The 25,146-nt window shown below is 47.5% G+C and overlaps 1 protein-coding gene across 3 annotated transcripts in view; it reads right to left on the reverse strand.

Annotated features, from left to right (window-relative positions):
* SORCS3 (sortilin related VPS10 domain containing receptor 3) overlaps positions 1–25,146 on the reverse strand; it is a 530,373-nt gene that overhangs the window by 33,679 nt on the left and 471,548 nt on the right. For all 3 annotated transcript variants that reach the window (XM_065552531.1, XM_005303514.5, XM_065552530.1), the window contains exons 15-19: positions 19,356–19,473; positions 16,805–16,938; positions 12,432–12,545; positions 10,387–10,558; positions 1,458–1,644 (exon numbers count right to left, since the gene is read on the reverse strand). In XM_065552531.1, the coding sequence (XP_065408603.1) occupies positions 1,458–1,644; positions 10,387–10,558; positions 12,432–12,545; positions 16,805–16,938; positions 19,356–19,473 (725 nt within the window). The remainder of the gene's footprint in view (positions 1–1,457; positions 1,645–10,386; positions 10,559–12,431; positions 12,546–16,804; positions 16,939–19,355; positions 19,474–25,146) is intronic.

The raw sequence follows: 25,146 nt of genomic DNA on the forward strand, positions 1-25,146 counted from the left end.
ACCAGTTCAGTTAAACTGTTGTGAACCCCTGTTAGTTTGGTCTCAGAAGGTATATTTTCACTGAACGGCTAACCCCAGTGATCCGCACCTGGGTGTGAGCAGCCAGGATAGCGTAGCTCAGGTGTGAGCATGCCCACAAGAAAGCCCTACTTATGTTACTGCATCCTCACTGTTTCTACACACGCCCATGTGTGTCTGGGGGGGACATATCCCATGGTTCTTTGTGCTGAGAGGCTCTACGATTTCTTCTCAGTCAACAGTGTCAGTCATGGGAGAACGTGTGCGCCCTTTGGGAGGAATTGTGGGGAAGGGCATTGGAAGACTATCAGCATTCAATTGATTTTGCCTCATTCTTCCCTCAGTGCCAGGCACCCTGGGTGGACTACATAGCCCATGATGCACCACATGGCTCAATGAAGTGAGACTGAGGTGCATCATGGGAGATGCAGATCAGCCAAGGAGTCCACAGGAGAGAATGGAGGCACAAAGCACCCAAATTACAACTCCCAAAGGCACCACAACACCTTACGTTGATGCAGTTAAATGTTGAATTGACTTGAAACCAAATGTTTTGGTGCAGTTTAACAAACTGAAAGGTTTCAACTCATGTTGAAGGAACGCATAACAACGTATTTCATTTTGAGTTACCTGATGGAAAAATCGAAAAATGTTGTCCACGGAACATTCTGAGTTTGTGGAAACCACATTTTCTGTCGAAAAATCATTCTGATGGAAAATTTCCAACCAGCTCTAATCATGAGATTTGCAATAAAGTCATGAGAGGTGGTAACATTATTTCATTTTTTCTTGCAGTGTATTTTTATGGATCTGTTTCATAACAGCAATAAGCCAAGCCAAGGCAGTGTGTGTTTCTGGGCATTTATATTGCTCCTCCAGAAGCTTGTCCGCATCTCTTTGGTCTAGAAACTGATGGGAAGACTGGTGAGACCAGGTTCACTTGGGAGCTATGTAGCATTTTCTGCTACGTTGGAGGTACTGATGGAATAAACCAATCTTGTGGTGTTTTCTCTTTTTCAGAGCTATCCAGAACCACAAAGTGCGGCAGCACATGAGAGTGAAATATAATCACAAACAGTAGCTAAAACTACCTGAAGTTTTTCAAACCCTAAGGAAAGGTTTGAGTTGTGTTTTGAGGGATTGATTCATGCGGTCTGAAGTACGTTCATCTATCCCCTGCATACAGAGCTGGCCCTTTAAAATCCCTCATTGCATGTGCGAAAGGAACATCTTCTTTTACAAGAACGCAGTGAAATTCACCCTGCAGGTCAGGATGCTACTCAAAGGGCCGGGAGTGCATGAGCTCTGAGCCATGTATACAGGCCGGGATGAGACATTTCCTAGGGTGACTGGCCTCACTGAAGTAAATGGGAGTTTTTCAATTGGCCTCAATGAGGCCAGAATTTCAGAACTAGAGTTTAGCGCCGACATCTACTTACAGACCACGTGCAGGAAGAGGACAGCAGTGTCGGAGCCCAGGCTGTTTTCCGCGTAGGCCGTCACCTGAAAGATCCCAGCGCTCTTATAAACATGCCTGATGCCCTCCTCTATGGGGCTGAAATTAGCATAGGACATGGCAATACCGTCTCCGAAATCCAGCTGGATGTTTGTCCTCTGGAGATCGCCCTGCAACAGAGAGCACTGCGGTTAGGACGTCGGCTGAGAAGGGGGATTGATGTTACACTCCATCCCGCTGCTCAGCTTCACTTTGTTAGTGCGAAGACAACCCCGGCACGTGGCAAAACGATCTCTGCCAAATGATGCAATGCCCCCAGACACAGCCAGAGCCATCTCCGGATCTGTTACATATCAGCAATGCCCAGAACAACCTGGGCATTAAGAGGTGTGAGCAGATGTTATCCTCCCACTCCTGATCCAGTGGTTCAAGGGTGCAGAACGCCACTACAGTGCTGCTTACGGGGCACCCGATATGTGTCTATACTGGGGGCAGTTGAGGTGCGTAGATGGCAGGTTACGTCTCTGCTGAAGGATTAGCTAGGAGCGCCTTCCAGGTGCTGCTGGAGTGCACTGCATACAAGAAGAGGAGGGAGTACAAATGAGTGAACAGCAGACAAGAAATCCCAGAGTCTTAGGCCTTTTCTACTTGCAGCAGCTGCAATGGTTTCGTTTAAATCAGTTTTTAAACCAGTTCAGTTAAACTGTTAGTTTGGTCTCAGAGGGTACGTTGTCCCTGAACAGCTAACCCAGGTGATCAGCACCTGGCTCTGAGAAGCCAGGTTAGCTTAACCAGGCATGAGTGCGGTCACAGCAAAGCCCTTCCCATGTTACTGCATCCTCACTGTTTCTACACTCGCCCGGGTGGGTCTGGGGAGGCATATCCCATGGTTCTTTGTGCTGAGATACTCTAGGATTCTTTCCCAGTCAACTGTGTCAATTGTGGGAGAAGTTGTCTGCCCTTTGGGGGGAATTGTGGGGAGGGCATTGGAGGACTGTCAGCACTTGAGTGACACTAGCTGGCATCCTCGCTGCAAAGTGGACAGGTGCCAGCCTCAGTTAAACCAGGGCCCGAGATCTAACCTATGCCCTTAACTGCGTGAGCTAGCCTGAAATTGGAGCACCTACAAACCCAGGTCAAAGGTTTTGCTGTGTGGATGGTAGGGAGGTTTGGGCTAAAACACCAGGTAAGCGCCCGAGTTAACTGCAGTGAAGACAGACCCAAAGTGGTTTATTTTTAAATTTGTTTCCAATCGGTTAAATCAAAATAAGCCTGCTTTTAACCAAAATAAAAGCGTCCACATGGCGCTCTTCATCCATTTAACTAAGTCAGTTTAAAATCACCCCTTACATTAAATCTGTGTAGCTCTCTGTGCAGATAAGCACTCACGGCCCGAATCCTTTCTTTAAGGTGATAAGGATTCCAATCGCATCCAGTTTGGATTGGGAAAGTCGGTAAAAGAGAGAGAATGTTTGGGTACATCCTTGGGATGCGCCAGTCCAGAAATCAAACAGAGTCTATCTCTATAGCTATTCAGAGAGAGGAGAGAGATTCCAGCTCAAGACCAACCACTGCTCCTGAGTTTAACTTGCTTTCGTGAGCTGCTGTGAACAGCCTGCTCCCACGCAAGTCAACAGCAAAACTCCCACGTGCTATAACGTGCAGGGTCAGGATCAAGGCTAATGATGTAGATCCACTACATGCTGGTCTAATTAGTGGAGGGAAACTACCATGCAGTTCAGACCCAGTTAATGCTTCTCCAACCCGCCTCCCTCCCTCGGACTTCACTGGAATAAACTACCATACTCGCAGGGCTGCATTAAACCCCAAAGAGGCCAGGTGATTAAAAGCACCGTTTTGCATTTGCTGTGCAAAACAGGGATAGCTTCCCACAATAACAACCAGATTTAGGGGTAGATTCTCTGCTCTGGTCTGCTCTCTCTGTGCAGGTCACGTGGCACGAAGGGAACATAATTCCCTGCTTGGGATGCCCCCCCAGTGTGATAGCATCCCCAACAGGCTTAAAGCTGAGAGGGCTGGCTCCCTCCCTGCAGCCCTCAGGGTGCATTGGGGGCAGAGAGGAGCATTGGCTGGAGGTGGTAGTGGTCCTTTGGAGACCATAACTACCTGAAGCAAACTAGAGCAGCTGTCAGGATGCGCTAGCCTGCACTGAGTCTGGAGCAGAGAATCAGGGAGACAGCCAGTTCCCTACTCCTCATCCACCAAAAAAGGTTTGATCCCTAACACCCCCTCTCTCCCCCCGATCCACTGCAGAGCTCTGCAGAGGGAGCAGCCCGCCTGCCCTTCTGGCCAGATGAAAAGTCATCCCGAATTTACAAGCCACAGCCAATCAACTGGAAAGTGGCTTAGGAAACACCACAAAAGGTGGACAAAGCCAATGACACAGCCGCATGACCACTCAGGCTCCGGGACAAATCTTTCCCTACCGTTACAACGTCCTTCTATGGAGTGACGGTCAGAGCTGGACTGACAGCTGGGGAGTGGAATCTCCTCTTCCACAGCACAGAGAGTGACTGTGTTAGCGTCTTCCCTGCCAATGTAGCTCTGCCTTGAGCCATAGGGATTGTATTACTTAACCGCCAGGACCATTCCATCCATGGCCTCTCTGCTGGGACTAAGAGCAAGGGTGCTGTGCCTGCATGTAGCTTTTGCGAGGACAACACCTGAGTGAAATCCTGGCCCCATTGAAATCAAAGGGGAGTTTTATCGTTGACTTCAATGGGGCTCGCATTTCACCTTTGTTCTCTTGGAACATGGAAAAGTCCTATTGAATTTGACAGGGAGGAAGCCAACAGGCTTCTGTAGAAATGTAACTGAGTGCTATAAAACCCAGAGGAGTTAGTAGAGGGTGAATAAGACGCTTTTTAACCATCCTATAGAATTCTTTAGCAAGGGCAGAATGCTAGGGTGACCAGACAGCAAATGTGAAAAACCGGGATGGGGGTGGGGGGTAATAAGAGCCTATATAGGAAAAAGACCCAAAAATTGGGACTGTCCCTATAAAATTGGGACATCTGGTCACCCTACAGAATGCTCTGTTGTACTCTCCAGGACAGTTCAAAAATTGGATAGAAAGGTTACTAAAGGAAGGTTTTGAATCAGGGTTGGATTTTTTTCTAAACGATCAGCTCTAGGAATTATTCTGGGGAAGTTCTCTGGCCTGTACTATAAAGCGGGTCAGACTAGATCAGGGGTGGGCAAACTTTTTGGCCTGAGGGCCATATCGGGGTTCCAAAACTCTATGGAGAGCCGGGTAGCGAAGGCTGTGCCTCCCCAGACAGCCTGGCCCCCGCCCCCATCCGCCCCCTCCCACTTCCCGCCCCCTGACTGCCCCCCTCAGAACCCCCGACCCATCCAACCCCTCTGCTCCTTGTCCCCTGCCCATCCACTCCCGAGACCCCCTACCCCTAGCTGCCCCCCCAGAACCCGACCCCCTATCCAACCCCCCCGACTCCCTGTCCCCTGACAGCCTTGACCCCTATCCACACCCCTGCTCCCTGACAGGCCCCCCGGGACTCCCACGCCTATCCAATCCCCCCTGCACCCTGTCCCCTGACTGCCTCCCAGGATCCCCTGCCCCTTATCCAAACCTCCCGCTCCCTGCTCCCTTACCATGCCGCTCAAAGCACCAGGACTGGCAGCCACATCGCCCGGTGGAAGCCAGCCACGCCACCGCGCAGTCTAAAGCACTGGGACAGGCCGGCGGCTCTCGCTGCCGTGCTGCCCGGCAGGAGCTCGCAGCCCCGCCACCTAGAGCTCTGGCTGCACGGCGCGCTGAGGCTGCGGGGGAGGAGGGGAAAAGCAGGGGGTTGGCCTCCACGGGCGGGAGCTCAAGGGCCGGACAGGACGGTCTCACGGGTTGGATGTGACCCACAGGCCATAGTTTGCCCACCTCTGACCTAGATGATTGCAGTGTCCCCTTCTGACCTGGGAATCTATGAATTCACTACAGCCCCTTAAATGCTACAGGACATTTCTGTGAGGGCCTGCACGGAGCCCACAAACTCATTTAATAGGGAGGTCACTGAACATATGGTAAAAAACAGAGCTGGTCTGGATTCAGTCCTAGTGACCTCTGGGTGAAAACTCCATCACCCATCTCTAGAGTCCCATGCTCGTCCATGTCATTTTCTTTTTGTTTTCCTCATTGCTTGGTGGCCGGGTTTTTGGTTTGTTTGTTGGTTTTTTCCCCCCCCTCTCCTTCCTACAAAGAGAAGGTTTTGATATGGAGATTAGGGAACAGATTTCTAATAGCTAAACAGTAGCAGATGATCCTTCCACCCAATTACTGGCCTCGCTCTTTAATGCAGAGCCAGCGATAGCGCTAATCCGCCTTTCCCCATTTCCTTAGCTGCGGACTGGTATTTGAAATATCGAAAGGCCCCACGTACAATGGGTTTATGAATATAAATTAAAGCGGAAATGAAGTGGAGGCATTACAAATGAATAAAATCATTGCTCTCCAGATATATTCAAGAGGCACTTTCTATAGCTTTGGTCCTGTTCACAACTCAATGGGAATGTGGTAATGGCCCGCCGCAACGTGTGCAACTCGGTCAATGGAATGCAAGGGGCAGCTGACGGGCAGCGGGAACCGGTGGAGATGGGTGTTACCTATAAGATACCTTGGCAGCTCTTCCCCATTGGAGCTCAGCTGGGAAAGTTTTCCAAACCCACGGCTGCCCTGGCAATTTGTCAGAAGCCCACCAGGGTGCAGCGAATGGATGAAATCTTGGCCTCGCTGAAATCAATACCAAACTCCCACTGATTTCAACTGGGCCAGGATTTCCACCCATAACTTTTTAGATTGACATATTGTTACCATCTAGGAATAAATATGCAGCGTCCTGAGATTTGCTCAGGCTTGTTCTTGTCTTTTCAGTTCGCTAGCCATAAAAACCTGCAGTGGAGCGGCTTTGTCCTCACCTTGCAGTACCAGAGCGAAGGCTGCAATGTTAGGGAGTTGATTTCAGTGGCGGAGCTCCCCCCTGGCGCAGAGTGGCAGGGGGAACCAGGGGCTCACTTACTCCATTCCCACCTACTTCAGCAAAACAATAAAGAGACTCAGACCTACGCTTACTTGTGTGTGCCCGGACCCTAGGTCCAGGGAGCTCATGTGAGAGTGTATTCTTATTCCTTCTTACTCCACTGCTTAACTGCACAATCCAGAACTACATTAATTAAAACAGAACAAAGCTATATATACCTTCAATATATAAAACCCACCACCATGTGCGTATTGTAGGATACCAGCATGGAGATCTTTTAACACCCCGCTATGCATGTAGCAAATCCAAGATCCACCATAAATCTAGGGGAAATTATCTTTCAGAAGAACATGTGGCACAACCTTCAGCTCCTAATGGATGAGTTTAGGTCCAGCCATTCATACTAGCATGTTCAGGACACCCAGAAATAGACAAAATAAAAGTCACTGGTAACTGAGCACAGAGCCATTGGATCAGATCGTCGTCCTGTGTTGTCCACCAATTTGAACGGAGCTACACACTAATCCCATCTCAGGATCTGGCACACTGTTATAACACTATGAAGCCAAGCACATAACTAACACACGCACAACCACACACACACTCACTCACTCACACACACACACAGGTGCATTAGTATTTTTTAAAGCCCTGTCAAACGTACTTTTGGCACGAAAACTAGAGGGAAGCAGGGATTTTACTATATTTCCTCAAGTACTGTAATAATCAGAGCTGAGGAAAATTAAAATTTCTTTGACCCTACGGTTTTCAGGTTTGTGTCAAAAAAGCACGAAAACTGATTCTTTTTTGTTTAAAACTTTTTGATTTTACCTAAAAAAAACTCCCACGGAAAATTCTCCATAACAGAATTTTTGTCATGAAAATTTACATTTAATTGAAAATCCATTTTTTATTAATAAAATGTTTCAATGGACACATTTTGACAACCTCTAGTAACAATAGATAGCTCCAGTGCCCTGTGCCTAAAATGTTATCATCTGATCCCTTTTCAATATCTTAACCCAACCTATCTGTATATTCACCAGATCCTTCAATCCCTGAAACCTTGTGCCAACACAACTCTTCAACTACCTTGCCTGCAACCTTATTCCTGTCTGTTTATCATTCTTTGTCTGCAGCTGTTCCGCTCGAGTTCCCTAATAAATTACTACTAGAGTCCTAATTTTTAGATTGTCTGTTCTTTTCTGAACTCCCACTCAATAATGTCTCTACAAATCTTTATACCTTGTCAAATCTAAACAGACAAAAGAATCAGCCAGGTAGACAAGAAATTCCCATTGTGCAGAAGCAGGAGGAATATGAATCTATGCAAAGAGACCCTGTCGTCTCAGACTGGTTATAATGAACCATTTCATTGCATTATATCTTTTTTAATGAAAAATATGTGGATGCTTAAAAAAACTCATCAGGTTAGAAAAAAGTATTAGAAGACAGCATGATACCATAGCTAGGGCACTGAACTGGGAGACAGGGAAGATGGCTTCTGGTCCCAGATCTCATAGTGACACCATAGAATCATAGAATATCAGGGTTGGAAGGGACCTCAAGAGGTCATCTAGTCCAACCCCCTGCTCAAAGCAGGACCAACCCTCAACTAAATCAGGACCAATCCCCAACTAAACCAGTGACTTTGGGCAAATCATTTCACTTCCCTAACACTGTTTCCCTTCCTATCCCTCCTCTGCCTTTTCTGTGAAGACTGTGAACACTTTGGGGCTGGGGTGGTCTCTTTTTATGTGTTTGTCCAGCTCCTGGCTCAATGGGTCCTGATCTTGGTTGGGGCCTTTAGAAGATACTGTAGTGCACATAATTCATAATCATGGTATTTAGGTTAAAAGAAAATCAATGACAAAAGTTTTACTTTTAAAAATATTAAAGCATCCCTCTGTCCTTTGGAAACCTAAACACACCCCCACTGAAATAGACCAGAAACAGACAGTGAAGCTGACCAACTTGTTTTTTTTTTGTCTGAGCTGAGTGAACTGCACAAAGATAAACAAACAGAACACAGAACGCCAAGTAAACCTGATTTCTCAAATTCTCTCTTTCTTTTTACCGAGGATGATTAACACTTATATTCCGATCCCATCTACACAATCTGCCCTGTCATTGTGACACGGGGAAGGCATTTGATAATTGCCCATGTTTCTTTCTTGCGTGCACATTCAATGTCTGCCGGGAGATTTTTAACCAGGAAATTATGTTTTATTAAAGGTATCCACAAAATGGCAGTGTCCAAAATGGATACAAGCTGGAATTTTTAAAGAAGCCTGATGGATTTAGGCCCCTAAATACCATTTCCGTGGGATTTAGGTGCCTAATGTCCTTACACATGCCTTTAAAAATCGTCCTGCGAGCGTGCCATGAATCGGTGACCTGTCAAGGCTTTGTGTCAATCCACTGCCTGGTGGTGAAGTTTTCTGGACAAACGCACCCCAACGAAGGCCTCCTTGCTGAATACAGAGAGGTATTGGGGGCAAGCCACAGCAATCGATTATCCCTGGGAGGTTGGCAAAGGGGATCAGAGCCAAGGTCTGTGATTTCCAAGAGATACTGACAAATCATGTGCCAGCGGCTCATGGCAACATGGTGGTTCCAGATGCCACCCTGAGTGCCCTGGGGACTGGATCGCTCGAGCATAATCTTCAGCCACATCAAGCTCCCCCTGGGTGCATCTGAACGAGGGAGGTGAAAGTGGTGCTAAGTCGCACATCAAGCTCTCCTGATCCCAAAGGCCAGCCCCTTAGGGGCTGTTATACTGATGGGGACTGGCTACGGGGCAGTGATCTCTGGCCCTGCCCCCTCTTACTTAGCCACAGATCATGAGCAGTGGCAGTGAAACCCACCCAGACACAGATTTCTCCATTGCGTCCTCAACTCTGATCTCCAGGGAGCCCCTCTACGGGAGAGAGAATAGCTGAACCTCTTGTGCTCCATTCAGCCATTGCCCTCTAAGCTGAGACCATCAGATAGGGAACTAGGTAGTTAAAACCACAACGGGGATTTTTGCAACATGGTCAATTATATCTCTAGGATCCTCAATGGAGGCCATCAGGCAAAAGGTCCTTTTAATGCAACTGCTGTCAAGGCCCCAGGAAACGCCCTTATCCAGCGAATGTGGGGTTGGCCACAGAATCCACCACCCGCTGCAGAACTGTGTAGCGCGACTTAAGCTAGCATTGTCCATTGCACAGCACCTAGAACCATGGTCCACGACTAAGGCTCTTGGGCACTACCGCAATACAATACATGGCCATCATCACTCCCTATAGTATCAGGGGGGAACAGCTGCTAGCCAGAGGTATACTTCCTTATTCAGGGCTTGTCTCAATAGTGCAGGGGTCTAGGAGGGGAGTACCAGCATCACTCTGACCTGGGACTTCCTTATGACCGTGACAGACAGAAGTATTGTCTGGTGCCATCTGTACTAACCTCAAACTGGGCTAGTGTTTCAGAAGAAGGAAGAGAAGTGGAATGGTCTCAGCTGGATTTCTATGCCCATCTGAAACAGATGATGGCTGGATTTTCAAAGAGGCGTACAGAAGTAAGGAGCCCAATTCCCATTGAAAACCAATGAGATTCTGGCATCTCACTGCTCTTTGTGTCTCTGAAAATCTTCCCCTACGATTATGCCCTATCCTGGCATGTCTTTCTACAGGCTTGGGCTAGACAGCCCCGAGGCCTATCCAGCCAGCAGACACCTTTTCATGATAACTAGCAGAGTTTTGCAGCCCTCCCTTCATTGGGACGTTCGTCATTTCACCCACCTTCTGTGAAAGGCTTCAAGTTTGGCCACCTGAAAGCCATTCTCCTAATGAAGCCAGTAAATGAAAGGAAGGGGGCAGCCCGCACTTCAGTGGTCCAACAAGCCCAGAGACCTACCTCTTCCATAAGGATGATGAAGGTGGTGTTGTGCCCTTGCTGGGCAAGCAGCTTGCCGTCGGTGGTGAGGACGTGCAGCCCACGCGGGGCTTTGCCGGGGCACTGCTCCGCTTTGGCCACGTATTTTTCCCGCAGCCCATCCGTGCAATTGTTAGACACAATCCTCCGATACCTGGGAAACATGGACAGTTCAGGTGGGGCTCGGGAGAGTTGGTTTTATTTTTGTAACGTATGCATTTCAAAGAGCTGCCCCAGGCTGACAGCCCACATGCTCCCCTCAAATCAAAGAAACTCAAAGGCTTTATTAATCCGCAGAAGCCAATCAAATCACAATCCAGCCTTCTCCGGGGACCCTGGCTTCCCCGGTGAGAACAGTTTCATATTGTTGAGCCGATTCGCTACATACCACTCTGAAAGCTGGAGAAGGCCCATTCAGCTCCCTGTTCCGTCTCCCTGTCTCCTGCATTATGGCATTTCATTATGCTTTCGTTACACTGTGTCTGCTCCTATTCTGCTCCAAGGCACCCTGAATGATTTGGCAGGAGCTTTGTCCAGCTCAGTTTTAAATGATTCAAGGAGCAGGTTTCTCTTGGCTCCATTCAGAAGCAAAGCAAAGAGATTAGCTGCCTGTGAGGACACTTGGCAATTTGTTGCCTTGTTCGAGGAGATTAACCCTCCTAGTCATTGCCTCGCAGAACTGGGAAGGTGAACAGGATTTCAGCGGCTCTTCCCCACTCCAGTGCAGCCCTGCTGTCAGGGGCTCCCCCGGCTGCAGCCAGACCACTTTAATGACAATCTTTCACCGTGGAGTGGTTTCCTAAGGCCCGTGAACACGGCCTTACAGTAGCCCAACTTTCATTGGCAACCCTTCAGTAAACAGCCAGCATTTGTGAGCAAATTGGTGAGCAGGGCATGGCACTCATGAGCAACCCTACAGCAGACCTCCAAGTAGACATCTTCTGAGGCACACAAAGAATGTTAAAATGACAAACCAGTGTCTGCAGCCCACTATTCGGGAGTGACCCTACCAAAACAAACCAGCGTCTGCAGCCCAACGTTCCGGAACAACCCTACCAAAACAAACCAGCGTCTGCAGCCCACTATTCTGGAGTGACCCTACCAAAACAAACCAGTGTCTGCAGCCCACTATTCTGGAATGACCCTACCAAAACAAACCAGCATCTGCAGCCCAACATTCTGGAACAACCCTACCAAAACAAACCAGCGTCTGCAACCCAACGTTCTGGAACAACCCTACCAAAACAAACCAGCGTCTGCAGCCCAACATTCCGGAACAACCCTACCAAAACAAACCAGCGTTTGCAGCCCAACATTCCGGAACAACCCTACCAAAACAAACCAGCGTCTGCAGCCTAGTGTTCTGGAGCAACCCTACCAAAACAAACCAGTGTCTGCAGTACAGTGATCTGGAGTGAGCCTACCAAAACAAACCAGCCTCTGCAGACCAGTGTTCTGTAACAACCCTACCAAAACAAACCAGCGGCTGCAGCCCAACGTTCCGGAACAACCCTACCAAAACAAACCAGCGTCTGCAGCCCAACGTTCCGGAACAATAACAAACTACTAAATACACAGGGTGAAGGCGGGGAAAAACTGGGTAAGGACGCACAGCATAAATCCAAGCTTCCTAAAGAGTTGTTATAAATAAGAACAGTAAGAGAGAAACAAATTATATGAAAAATCACGGAAAATACCCTGAGCGTGTCCGTTTACATGTTCAGCAGCTGCTGAGATGGATATTTTGATTCGTACTTTAATTTTGCAGCAGTGGTGGCATGAAGTGTGGGCTCCCAGGATCATATATCACTTGAGAGCAATGCAATATCTACATGTCACTTACGTTAATGGACTTCTCTCAGTGTCTGAGGAATGAGGCACAATTCCATATAGACGAGGCTGCAAAAAAGCAACTCGCAAATAAGGCTGGAAACCCGCCAGGCAGAGTAGAGATAACGCTAATGGGGCCAGATTTACCGTAAATACCACAAGGTCACCAAAAGCGAGAGCCAGCTGGACTTACTTACCCGGTGCTGTTCAGGTAGCTCTGGCCGAGACTGCAGTCTTTTGGCAAGGAGGACGGGTTGAACCAGAAAGCTGGCATGCACTGGTTGTTACTGTGCCTTTCATAGCCATAGTCGCTATGGAAACAGAAAGGTAATGAGGAGCATCAGATCATAATAATTAAGCACTGGAACCGTTTATCTAAAGAGGCTGTGGAATCCCCAATATTGGTGGTTAAGAACAGGTCAGACAAGCACTTGTCCAGGATGGTCCAGGTCTACTTATTTGTGCCCTAGTGCATTGGGATGGACTAGATGACCTCTTGAGGTCCCTTCCAGTCCTACAAGTTCTAAGATTCTATGTGCCCTGCGTACCCACAATCTTCGGGAATCACCTATTTACTAGAGCTGGCTGGGAAATTTGAGCTAACTTCTTTTTCCTGAGAAATCAAGCTTTATTTTTAATGACGATAGTGGAAGAGAAAATGCAGGGGTTTTGACAAGTCATGGGGGAAACAGAAGGGCTGTTCTTTCTACTCATCCTGCCTTCTAGTCCATCAATAAATATCCAAACCTGGACTCTTTGCTCGGATTTCAGTGTGTCCATTCTTGATCAAAACTCCCAGGGTATCAGAAGGAGTCTTGACTCACGGCGAAGTAAAACCAGAGTAAATGATTCAGCAAAGCTCTTAAATAGATGCTTAACTTTAAATGCATGCTTAAGTCCATCCAAATTCAGCAACACACACGCTTAAGCCCCATTGACTTTGTTGGGCATTAAGAATATTGGAATGGATTTAAACACATGATTAAGTGCTTTGCTGAACGGGACCCCAGTGAGTGCCCAAATTAGGGAGACTAACACTAAGCTAAGCAGCACTGAACACTGAAACTGGAAGGATGGGAGACCCATTTGATGGGCTATGCTACAGAATGGGGAAGAATGCAACCCCAGAAAGTTTTGCCGACCAGCAAGCATTGCAGAACTTTGGAAGATTTTTTGTTCCATGTGGTGACAAGAGAGGAAGAAAATCTGATTCACTTCTAGCTTAACTAAACCTGTATCCACTTAATTTTTTGCATTTCCTTTGGTTCCATGAACCAAACCACGTTCCGGGATCTCGCCACATTCGTGACAGGGAAGCGTCGCACAAAACACAAAGTGCCAGGAGCCAATCTTGAATGATTAGCAGATGAACAGCATGCCTGAACAGTGACAGGGCTAACAAGCAAACAAGGACATGACTGATGCCTGTCCAAAAGAACACTTACAACAAACAGTGGAACTGCCCTAGTAGTCTAATGGTTACACAATAGAAGGCATGTCTTCCCTGCAGCTGGGAACGCTACCTTGAGCCCTGCTACAGTGAATCTGTCTACCTGGGCTGGGAGGCTCACTCCCAGCTGCAGTGCAGACATACCTTTACTGTCATTCAGGGGGAGAGGAATCCAGCTCACCGATCCTTCCCTGAACCTTTAGGGGATGGAAACACACCCAGCTCACACCCAGTTGTCCTCCCCGTGATGAAGTCACAAGGCTGATCAGAAGCACAAAGACGTCAACGGGAGTTTTTTCATTAGTTTTGGTGGGCTTTGGATCAAATCCTCTGACCCTCCCTCTTTGGCTAGCTGGAGCTAACGTGGGGATTTATAGATAAAGAGGAAGAATAAAAAAAACGACCACGAAGTTCATCTCACAACAAGCCAACAAACTCCAACGCTATGGGAACCACAGACGTTACGAAAGCTCCACGTGCCCTACGATGCTCTTGGTTTTATCCACGAGCATGCCGGAATCTGAACGGAAAGCTTCAGAGAAGGGTTTCAGCAAGATGAATTCACTGTGCAGCCTCACTGTTGCCAGTATTCTTTGGAGGACAGAGATTTCCGAGCTGCATAAAAAGGTTGAGAAATTCCCTAATGCTCTTTGTCGCAACGTTCCATTTAATCATTCTCAGAGGGTCAGCCTGGCACAGTAAAGAATGCCTGGCAGTGACTGCGTAATTAAAAATGTTCAGGAGGAGCCGTTCTTTGCCCAAAAGAAGAAAAGAGCTGCATAAATATTTAATAAAATTAAAGACAACATTGCTGTATGCCCCAAAGGCTGTGGGCTCGTTCATTAACTTCTGGTAATTGTATATTAAAATCTCACATGCTGCCCACCGTCCCTCTTGCAAGCCCCAGGGTTTCCATAAGTTAGGGAAATAATCAAGTCCAGCTGCTTCTCTGCCTTTCCTTTCTTGACAGAGTAAATAAAGTACCGGGGGGGAAAAAATACCAGCACGTATTTTAATAACACTTCTCAGTTCCATTGCTTCTACACAAGGCAAGAGTTTGATTTTTAAAATCATTATGTCCGAGTGTGTCTGCAAGTACGTCCTCATTGTATCTATCCACATGCTTCACACAGGGTTAGCGAACCCATGTGCTTTCATCTATAACTGTGGTCTTGCCATGAATAGTGACTAGGTCATAAGGACAAGGTGGAGTTCCATGCGTCTTGCCCCTCAATGACTCCCAAGCAGATCTCTTCAGCTTACATGTAAAATATGGATTGGCCAAGATTTCCAAAACGGACTGGTGACTTTGGGTGCCCAACTTGAGATGTCTGGAAGGGTCATGTTTTTCAGAAAGCGAAAACCATGAAAACCAGGCCCCTTTAAAATATCTCTGGTTGGGCATCCAAAATGGAGGTGCCCCAATCACTAGTCACTGTTGAAACTCTTTGCTTCGTTCCCCCCCCCCCCCCCCGTAACTGTCAGCCCTGCAAACTCAACCTAGGATTGGAATTTCAGCTGGTTCTTTCTGGCCCGTGCATCACTATTAATGAAGATTCAGCACTCAGAACCCAGTTAAGGATTCTGTTGAGGGTGAATCCAGCTGTCTCCGCTATAGATCTTATTTTAGTGTGTAAGGGTGTAAGGTAGGTGGAAATGATACTGGATAGATACAGGAAGCGGGTCTATTGAGTAAGAAGGTGCCATTTTTACAGTCACTCTCCAAGGTACAACTGCATTTTAAGGCCAATTAAACTAGAGTAGCTTTGCACTTCAGCCTTAAAAATACACCAGGCTGACCTCTGGAATGAGAAAGCAGGAACGCTTCAAAGCAGTAACCAACCAGACAAACACAAAAGCATCTGTGGAGATCAGTGATAGGCTGAGTACAGTGGCAGAAGCAAATGATGTGGTATGGGGTAATGGTGCAGGGAGGTTCGGTGCTTATTGTAAAATGTTAGCTTTTCTCGTTAAGGGTGAGACCAGCATCCAAATGTGCCACATCTCCTGGGATAATCCAGAAGGGTCTGAGATTTCATTGCTGCGTTAGGAATACATGAACAATGGGTTCAGCAAAAATGAAAAAAAATCTACCTGATGTCCCTGAACCTTTGCTCAGACCAACCACCACTGATATTCAGAAAAAAGCAGCTATCTTTCTTCACGTTTTTTCTCATTTTGGTTGCACCTGGTGCATGTCCAGGTCCCAGCCAAGGCTGTATCAGGAAGTCTTGAAAAAAACCTGTGGATCAGATCCTCAGCTAGTGTATATTGGCATAGCTCCACAGATGTCATGCAGGAGGCCTCAATGGAATCCAGCCTAAGAAGTCAACAGTGAATTGAGGTGGATTTTCACCAGCTAAGGATTTGGTCCTGCCTACTTAAATGGAAGCAGGAAATGTAAACATCTTCCCAAGACAACCTCTTCTTGTTGCATTCTCAGCCCAGTTTAGCTGTCCAAGAGGTGCAGGTAGTTCAGGTATTCATCTGAACTGCTGGGTGTCTGTGCATGCCCCCCCAAACCTTGTGTGTACCCCCACCCTTTTGAGAATCAGCTGTGGTTAGTCACCCCTTAGCATCCTCCTGCAGAAATCCCAGACACAGACACTTTCCCCAAATGTAAGAGCAACATCAGGGTTTTTTTAAAAACCTCAGAGCAGTTTGGAATTTACGATGCCATTACCTCAAAACATCAGTATTTATTCAAAGCAGCCTGTGACTTCTGATAGGCCTACACTGCATGGGGGTGGGGTGGGGGTGAAAGAAGCCGATTTGGCTTTTGCTGGTGACATTTCTTAATAAAGTCTTGCTGAAAAGCAATAACAGTTTCCCAGGCTAAAATGAAAATCATTGCCCTGTTTTGCACGATGCAGCCTCAAGAGGCTACAGAAGTCAAGTGAGGCTGAAATTCCTTCCCTATAGGGGCACCCTTTGGAGGGGAAGCTCTCCCTTCAAGGTACAACTCTTGCAGTCCTTTGTTAGAATTAGCTGCAAAAAAAATGTCCCTTAGCCCTGTACAGCCCACCCTTGGAATTCCATATACATCGAGCCAGCTGGTTCGGAACAGGCACAGAACCATCAGCAGCAGGAACACTCGTTCTAATGGGCCAGAATACTTACCACTCGAAGTCCCATTCGGCACAGACACAAGGTTCTGATACAACGCTTCTGGAGTAGTCTCGACCCAGGGCACACTGGGCTCCAGGCTTGCGTTTCTTATAGATCTTCCTCTCTCCCATGACGCAAGGCTCACCCTTCGGCAGCGGAACCATCGCGGATTAGAAAGAGGAGAAGAACATGGAGGATTTCTAGTCTTTGCCCAACCACTATTACTATACAGCAGGATATCAAAGCATCTTGGGGGATGATTTCCAAAGGCACAAAGGGCAGTTAAGCGCTCTACGAAAGTCAGGAGGGGCTAGTGCTTAATTCCCATTTACACCTTTAAAAACCTCCTCTGTACAAACTTCAAATCAAGTCTCCCAGGTTCCTAACTCCCATTTACAACTTCATAAACCTCCCCCTACACTAACTTCAACAAACTCTCCCACCGACCACCCCCTTGTGCCTTGCCCGTTATTGAAACAGAACGATTATTTCTGTTTTGCAGATGGCAAAAGTCATGCATCATTGAGTGCATCGTCTAAGGTCAAGCACAGAGTCAGCAACAAAGCTCAGAGTAGAACCCAGGAGTCCTGACTCCTCCTCTTCCCACTACCCCTTACTGCCTTGTAGCACTCGGTCATTTTCTTCAAGCGCTGTGTAGGGGATTAATACTTAGGTTTTCTAAAGCACTACGGGAGGAAGTTTGATGGGAAGTTCAACCAGATACAGATTGTTTAGGTGAATTACCATCAATCGTCTTTTCTCTTAGGTTGAAATAACTTGTCTGAGCCAAAAAAAACCAAATCCAAAACAAACCAACCGAAACCAAAATGCACAATTACATTCCTTATCTTTCTCATGATTACTGATTGCCAAGATGATCCCATGGTATGAAGAACAAGGGAGTTATATGCATTACTTTTTATACAGATCATGTTTTACCTGTTTGATATTATCCTGCCTGACTGCACAGAGTTAAATTAAAGGAAGCTATTCCTGGAGATGAGGCTCAGGCAGAAAGATACAGAAACTGCAGCAAGCCAGCCATCTCTCCCAAGTCATGGAACTTACAAGAATTTGCATGGGAAGACTGCAGCGTAGGTCAGACCCACGCACATAGCGCAAAGGGAGAAGCCAGAGAGAGTCTGCTTGCTGTGTTCCTTTGGGTGAATACATAATGCTTTGTTTGGAAGAAGCTGGGTTTGAGACACTTTGATCAGATGCTGTCACAGGAACCCAGAGGAAAAGGGCTTCCAGGTACCAAACACAGTTGGCCCTGTCATGTTAAGGCGGCTGGTAAGAAGGCAAGGGGATGGGGGGCAGCCCAGAGATGCAGTCTAAGAAAGGTAGGATGAAGAGAGTGAAACCTGAGGTGCACCTGAGAGGGACTAAAAGGGGTCCAAACAGTTTGCCCAGCTAGGTACTTTCCCCTTGCTTCATTTTACATTAGTTTTATTTGTTCGGTGTCATGGCTCTATCCACCTAATATATTCCAGGTTCCGTGACGCTCTTTTCTAATGCATCTTCTCTTGCTGATTGCATTCAGTGACGTCCCAGTTTCAATGTTTGTAATGTCACTTCATCACCATGGAAAGGACTGTGACATCCCAGTGTGGTTGTTTTGCCAAGGGCCCCAACCCTACAAACACCTCCCCGAAGGACAGGACTGCATTAACTCCCATTGGCTTCCCAAGGCCCCAAATGACCCTAATGTGATAATAAGCCAGGTGATTACAGAAGAGAAAGTTTATAGACATATAATAAAATAATAATTTGGTCTTCTCTGTCCTCTTCAAGCAAAGGGCTCCCGAGAGTTTTCCAAACTTCTGTGCGATAAGTATATACTTTTATATCCATTTTACAGATGGGGAAACGAAGGCACAGAGACGGGAAATGACTTGCCTGAGTGAGTGGTGGAGCCAGAAATAGACTCCAGAACTCTTATGATTTAACTCCAAGACCTTACTTTAAATCAGCAATGAGGAACAGCACATGCTAGTGGAATGCAACTTCTAAACACTGTTACACATTTAAAAGTACACTGGCATGGGGCTGGAGTCCTTTACCCTTTTTCCTGAGTTCACAACTATCAGCTGACAGAATTCCCCTGTTGGTATCTCCCTAGTGACTGATCCAATGATTTTAGGTTAGTTTATCTAACTGGGCCAGATTCCTGTTTATACTAAGGCCCCTTTATTCTTCTCTGGCAGTGTAAGGGGGCCTCTTAACATGGGAGTACATTACATTACAGGCCCCTATTATACTGCCAGAGTGGTGGAAAGGGACCTTAGTGCAAATAAGAACCCGGCTCAATGCGTTTCACTGTGCTCTCCATGCATTCCAAAGCACAAGTTGAGTCTAACCAAGATTTAATGCCATTCTGGAAAAGCAGCAGGAGGAACTATTTATAATATGTGATATCTATAGGTCAGAACCGCCTCACTGATGTGATGAATGCTAGATCCTTCCCTCTCTAAAGAACGTGATAGGCTCCTACCCACAAACACTCTGAGCTTGAAAGGCAGCGTTGTGTCCCATAAAAGACTGCGTAGGGAGTCAATAGTACCTGATTGTGCAGGTGCCAGGTCTGGTAGTCCTCTTTGTTGCACCTCCTGCTGAAGATGGATTTGTAGTCCACTTTGACCAGCTGCCATTCAGAGCGGAGACTGAAGTGGCCAAAAATTCTGAGCATTGGAAAAGAGAGAAAGGCATACACACAGTCAGCCATGGAAATACGGAGCCTCCATACAAAAGTGAACCAAGGGTGGAAACCAACACAGAATCCCAGAACGTATTACAAGAAAAGAACATAAGAATGGCCATACTGGGTCAGACCAAAGTTCCATCTAGCCCAGTATCCTGTCTTCCGACAGTGGCCAGTGCCAGGTGCCCCAGAGGGAATGAACAGAACAAGTAAATCATCAAGTGATCCATCCGCTGTCGCTCATTCATAGCTTCTGGCAAACAAAGGCTACGAACACCATCCCTGGTTAATAGCCATTGATGGATCCATCCTCCATGGATTTATGTAGTTCTTTTTTGAACCCTGAGCCTTTACCTTCCTTTGCCTCAGCTTCCAATCATCTGCTTGTACGTGGTATCCTGTTCTCTGTCCCTTTGTATATCCTGCCTTATTAGAGTGCAATGGATACACAATGGACATACTCCTGTATGTCTGCATAGCACCTGGCACAATGGGGTCCTGATGTTAGCTGTGGCTTTTAGACACTCCTGTCATACATATAATTATAGTAAGGAGTAGCCCCATTAAAGCCAGTGGAATTACTCAGGTGAATACAGTTATACATGTATTTATAGGATCGGGTCCTTTCTGAGACGACATGCTCTCACTGGTGTTAAAGATTCTGATTGTACAAAAAGGAGAGAGAACCCACATGTTAAAAAAACCACTATGCAGCAAAGAATGAAATGAAAATAGAGACCAACATGATGGAGGTGCTTAGAACATAGGAAGGGCCATACCGGATCAGACTAATGGTCCATCCAGCCCAGTATCCTGTCTTCTGACAGTGGCCAATGCCAGATGCTTCAAAGGGAATGAACAGAACAGGGAAAACATCAAGTGATCCGTCCCCTGTTGCTCAGTCCCGGCTTCTGGCAGTCGGGCTTGGTAAACATGATGCAAGATGAGGGCCTGCAAAGACTGCAAACTACCATCTCCTAATTAGTTCAACTTCTCTGGAGCAAGGTCATGTCATGTGATCATCGTTTTCCACCGCAGGGAAGGAACTTCCTTTTGTGGCAGTTCTTTGGAGCAGGCTGATCATTACCAATGATTCAGTGACCCACGTCTATGGCGGATCTGGCCAAGTAAGTACGGAGCTGTCTCGTTCATGATGCGCCCCCAAGCTAGTGGACGTGTTGCTTGAGGCCTCAACCAACACTGGGGCCCGTTTGTGCCAGATGCTATGCAGGCCCCGGCACACAGTAGGAGCAGGAGAGCATGCATTCTAGATAGACAGGACAGACAATGGGATACAGCACAGGATTGGGGACTGAGGCACAGAGACGTAAGAGCTGGGATTGTCAGGCAGGCCAATGAACCTTAAACCCCAGACTAAGCGTTTGCCCAAGGCAATACCAGACGTCTGTGGGCTGGCATGAATTCAAAGCAGCACCTTCCCCACAGGGCCATCCTTCCCGATACCCATAAAATCACGCACATGCCTAAGTGTTTCCAAGTTCAGGGCCAATGTGAGGCCAACCGTCTCGATGCTAAACATTCCGTGCTGCCCTCCTGTGTGATAAACACTAAGAGAGTTTACTTGGCAGAAGCTCAGGTCTTTTACAAAGAAACAACTCACAACAAAACCGCCTTTAATTAATAAATAACATCAGGTATCTACACAAAGGCTCCATTCATCTGGAATCATTCAGCTAGCTGCAGGGAACCTGCTTTTCAATCAAGCAACTACTTCTTATTCCTCACGCCAACGGTTCTTTTCTCCATAAGAAGCGGCTTTTCAACCGGCTGGAGCCATATTTCCAACGGGGTGCGTGGTGCAGGGAGACGGGGGCACAGACATCAGTTGACCACTTTAAAAGCCGTAAACAAAGCTACAGTCTCCCAGAGGGGCGGGAAAAGAAAATGAAATAAAGGCGATGGAACAAATCAACGCATCGTCAGAACAAGCCAATATGCGCAGCTTGTTCTCCTCAAAGCTGAGAGTCTCAGATGAAGAAGAAAATATCTTAGAACTCAACAAAATAATTCTTTAACTGAGGTTTTAAAATACATACAGATATGATTTGTTAAACCTACATCATTTCCAACATTCAACTAGAAGCAGGTGTCACTGTATTGCCTTAGCTAGAGGGTTGATAGGAAGGAGAGGGAAGTATTTTTCCAACACACCACACCCTTCACCAACCTAAAATTCAACCAGGCTATTCATGAGCTTAGGGGGGTTTAAAATTCTTTTATATACAACAAAGAGGGGGAATTGCAAGATGATTTGCAAGTCTCACAGTGAGAGGGGAAGAAAAACAAAGATCAAGAGAATGCAACCCTCAAGACACAAACATTCCTAACCTACATAGCACTGTAACCTTATGGCTGTAACCCTCATCCCAACCTCTCCAGTGTTTGCCACCATCCCTTGCTCTGCCTCCTCTTACCCTAGATTGTAAACTCCTAAAAGCTCATGGCTTTGCTTCTCCTCTGCCTGCAAGGTATTATGCAAGCTTACAGTGCTGTGGAAATGCAAATGTAGGGAGCGGTGGCACGGACGGTGAAGGGCCAGAGAGGGACGGAGACCCCAATTACAGGGAGTGAGGAGCTGTACTGCCCCGGGGGCAGCTTCGGAAGGGACTGCGCCATTGGAGTTATACAATCCCTCCCCCAGTACCTCGACACGCAGGGCAAGTGTGTGTGCTGTACCTGCCCTTTGGATGGTGCATTCCTACTCCCACCGGCTCGGTTCTGCAGACCGGTGTGGACTCTCGAGGAACGTGGGGCAATGATCTCCCCTCATTCACATCCGCTTTGGTGACGTGAGCCTGAGCCCGAGGCAGGTGGGGGAGCCCCTCGGCTCTGGGGAACTCAAACCTTTCTGAGCTGACTGCTTTTTGGCACCCAGCGGGTTAGTTTTATTTCCCCGACTGGCTGCTGTAAAACCAGCTTCACGCCCATGCATGGCAACATTGGCCGCACACTCGGCAGCTCCGGCAGCAGCAGCTTCATACCCACCGGCTCCGCATTCAGTAACCGCGTTCTGTGTATGGGCTTCGCTCGTGGCTAAGTTATTCTACTGAATCCCGGTGTCGCTTTTCCTCTAAACCTGGGTCCTGCCGGATTCGATACGGGTGATTTAAACGAGGGCGAAGGAGGGTTAGACGATGGAAATGTCACTCCGTTTAGTGAGCCAGCCTCTCAGGCGGTATAACGAGGCCTAGTCCCATTGACGCCCACAAAGCGATACTGATTTACACCAGCTGAGGGACTGGCCCGGGGTGTCTATTTCATTGAACTGTGCCCCCACCCCCCAAGGAGCTTACCTTGGATCCTGGGTCTCTGTGTGCTAGTAACTCAGGGAGCGGCACACTGCCCCCAAGAGGAAGGGGGACCAAGGGCAGGCTCAGAGGCAGGGTGACCAGATGTCCCGAGTTTATAGGGACAGTCCCGATATTTGGGGCTTTGTCTTATATAGATGCCAATTACCTCCCACCCCCTGTCCCGATTTTTCACCCTTGCTATCTGGTCACCCTACTCAGAGGCTGCTAGGCAACAAATGGGGGGAGAGAGAGGAGAGCCATTATTTCGAGTGCAAGGGCCCCCAGAGCTCAGGGGCGTGACAGGAAGATGCCTGCTCAGAGGAGGAGCAGTGTCGGAGAGAAAGGAGGTGGTTAGAGTCAAGTGATTGACAAGCAAAAGCCCGAGAGCACTGTGAGAGGGAAAAAGCCATTCTGAAAAAAACAGGGCTGGAGCACTCATAGAAAAGAATTACTGGGAACTGGACTCAAGGAGATCGGGAGTTAGGATTTTCAGGATAGTTAGTATATTCTGCACCTGATCCCTGCATCTTGTGAAGAGGCGGGGCAGGGATGGTGGAGGAAGGGGTGGAGTGGGCCGGGGATGGGGGTGGAGTGGGGGCGGGAAGAGGCAGGGTGGGCGCAGGGCCTGAGGCAGAGCGAGGTTGAGCACCCCCGGGGGAAAATTAGAAGTCAGCACCTATGAGGGCTTGCTGGGGGCAAGTCCCAGGCCTGCATGCAGGGTCTCCCTGACAACTGGCCCCTGGGAACGTGGTAGCAATATCCCTAAACTTCTTCCTTTCCCTCTTCCAGGTAACTCCCAGTTTATAGAGTTTTGTTGGGAAAACTCCGTGCCCAGCCTGGCTGAGTTAGTCTTTCAGCTCCCTTGATAAAATCAGTTGCCACGAGGCATGTACTGCTCGTGCTGCTAGTCCAGGCCTGCCCACCTGCTGCGATTGGATCTGAGCTCTAGGGTAGGAGATCAGGAGTTAGGATTTTTAGAATAGTTAGTATAATCTGCACCTGATCCCTGCATCTTGAGAGGGGAAATCTTGGGAACAGAAGCCGCCTGATTCCTGTGTGAAGAGAACACCTGCCAACTGCAACTGCCAGCCCCTGTGCAGTTGTGGAGGAGTCTGGATTCATCTCTGAACCTGTGGATCATTCGTGGAGCGGTGAGTGCACCATCTTTTAGTTAGACAGTCAGGGAAACTGACTATTCCCTGAACTGTGTCCTCAAGCCAGGGAATAAGGGTTTGTTGATTTTATTACCTACTGCCCAGTTAACCTGTAGAGGGACTTACCATCTTATCCAACATGCACGTCTTTTGGGCCGGATTGAACCCAGGCACCTGCTACAGGAGATACATTGTCATAGGTCATCCAGGGCCACTACGAACCAGCAGGACAGGACATTTGTCTCGTGATACATCAGGTCACGTGACTGGGGAATGTCATGGGTATTCTCAGCGTGGGCACTGGTGACCCTGAACATAGTGTTTTACCTTGTTCTGTTATATTGATTTCCCATTTACTACAATTACTCTCTTGACTATATTGTATGCTTGTGTTAGTTCTTGGGAGTCGCCAATCATCTGGCCCGTAAGTGGGAGTTGTCCTGTGCTTAGAATTTTCCTTCCAAGCTGCCCCGGTGACCCTGCCAGGAAGGAGCAAGGGAGGGGGAGCCACCACACAATAAATTCCTATGGGAAGAAAATAAGGACGTGACATGACACCCTAATGAGCAAGAGGCAGCTTCCAGATGAATCCAGGCCTGTCCCTCACAACCTGGAAGGAGATTGGCATGAAAGGAGGTAGCCGGGTGGATAGGATGCTACAACATCATCAACAGAGCAATAAACACTTGCTTGAACCCAACAGACAACACGGCTAGAGAAACCAAGAAATAGCGACCGGCCAGAACAGGGGCGTAAGAGCGGTCTCAAGATGAGCCACTGGGGTCTCCCTCTGCACTAACATTAGCGGACTACACAGCAGGGAAAGCAGAAGGCTGCTTTGACCTTTCATCAGCAACGAAACTCACCAGAGCCACTTGCTTTTTGAACAAAAAGAAAAACATTGAAATGCTTGCATGGTAATGACAATTAATGGAAAAAACAAGGTTTCCTAAGTGGAAGGGAATATATTAGCATTCCATAAGCACAAAGCGTTAGCTACTCTTTAATTAAATGATTTCAAAGAAGATCTCTGTATATAATTGTTATAATTTAGAAGGAAACAATACTACACTAAATGTAATTAGAGCAATATGAACGGTAAGGGATGTTTCCCTCTGTGCTGCTGACATGGTTCTGGGTCACCTGATTTTTATAAGACGTGTTTTGGTTTTTTTTAAGAAAAAGCTT

Source organism: Chrysemys picta, chromosome 7 (assembly GCF_011386835.1).
Source record: "Chrysemys picta bellii isolate R12L10 chromosome 7, ASM1138683v2, whole genome shotgun sequence".
NCBI lineage: Eukaryota > Metazoa > Chordata > Testudines > Emydidae > Chrysemys > Chrysemys picta.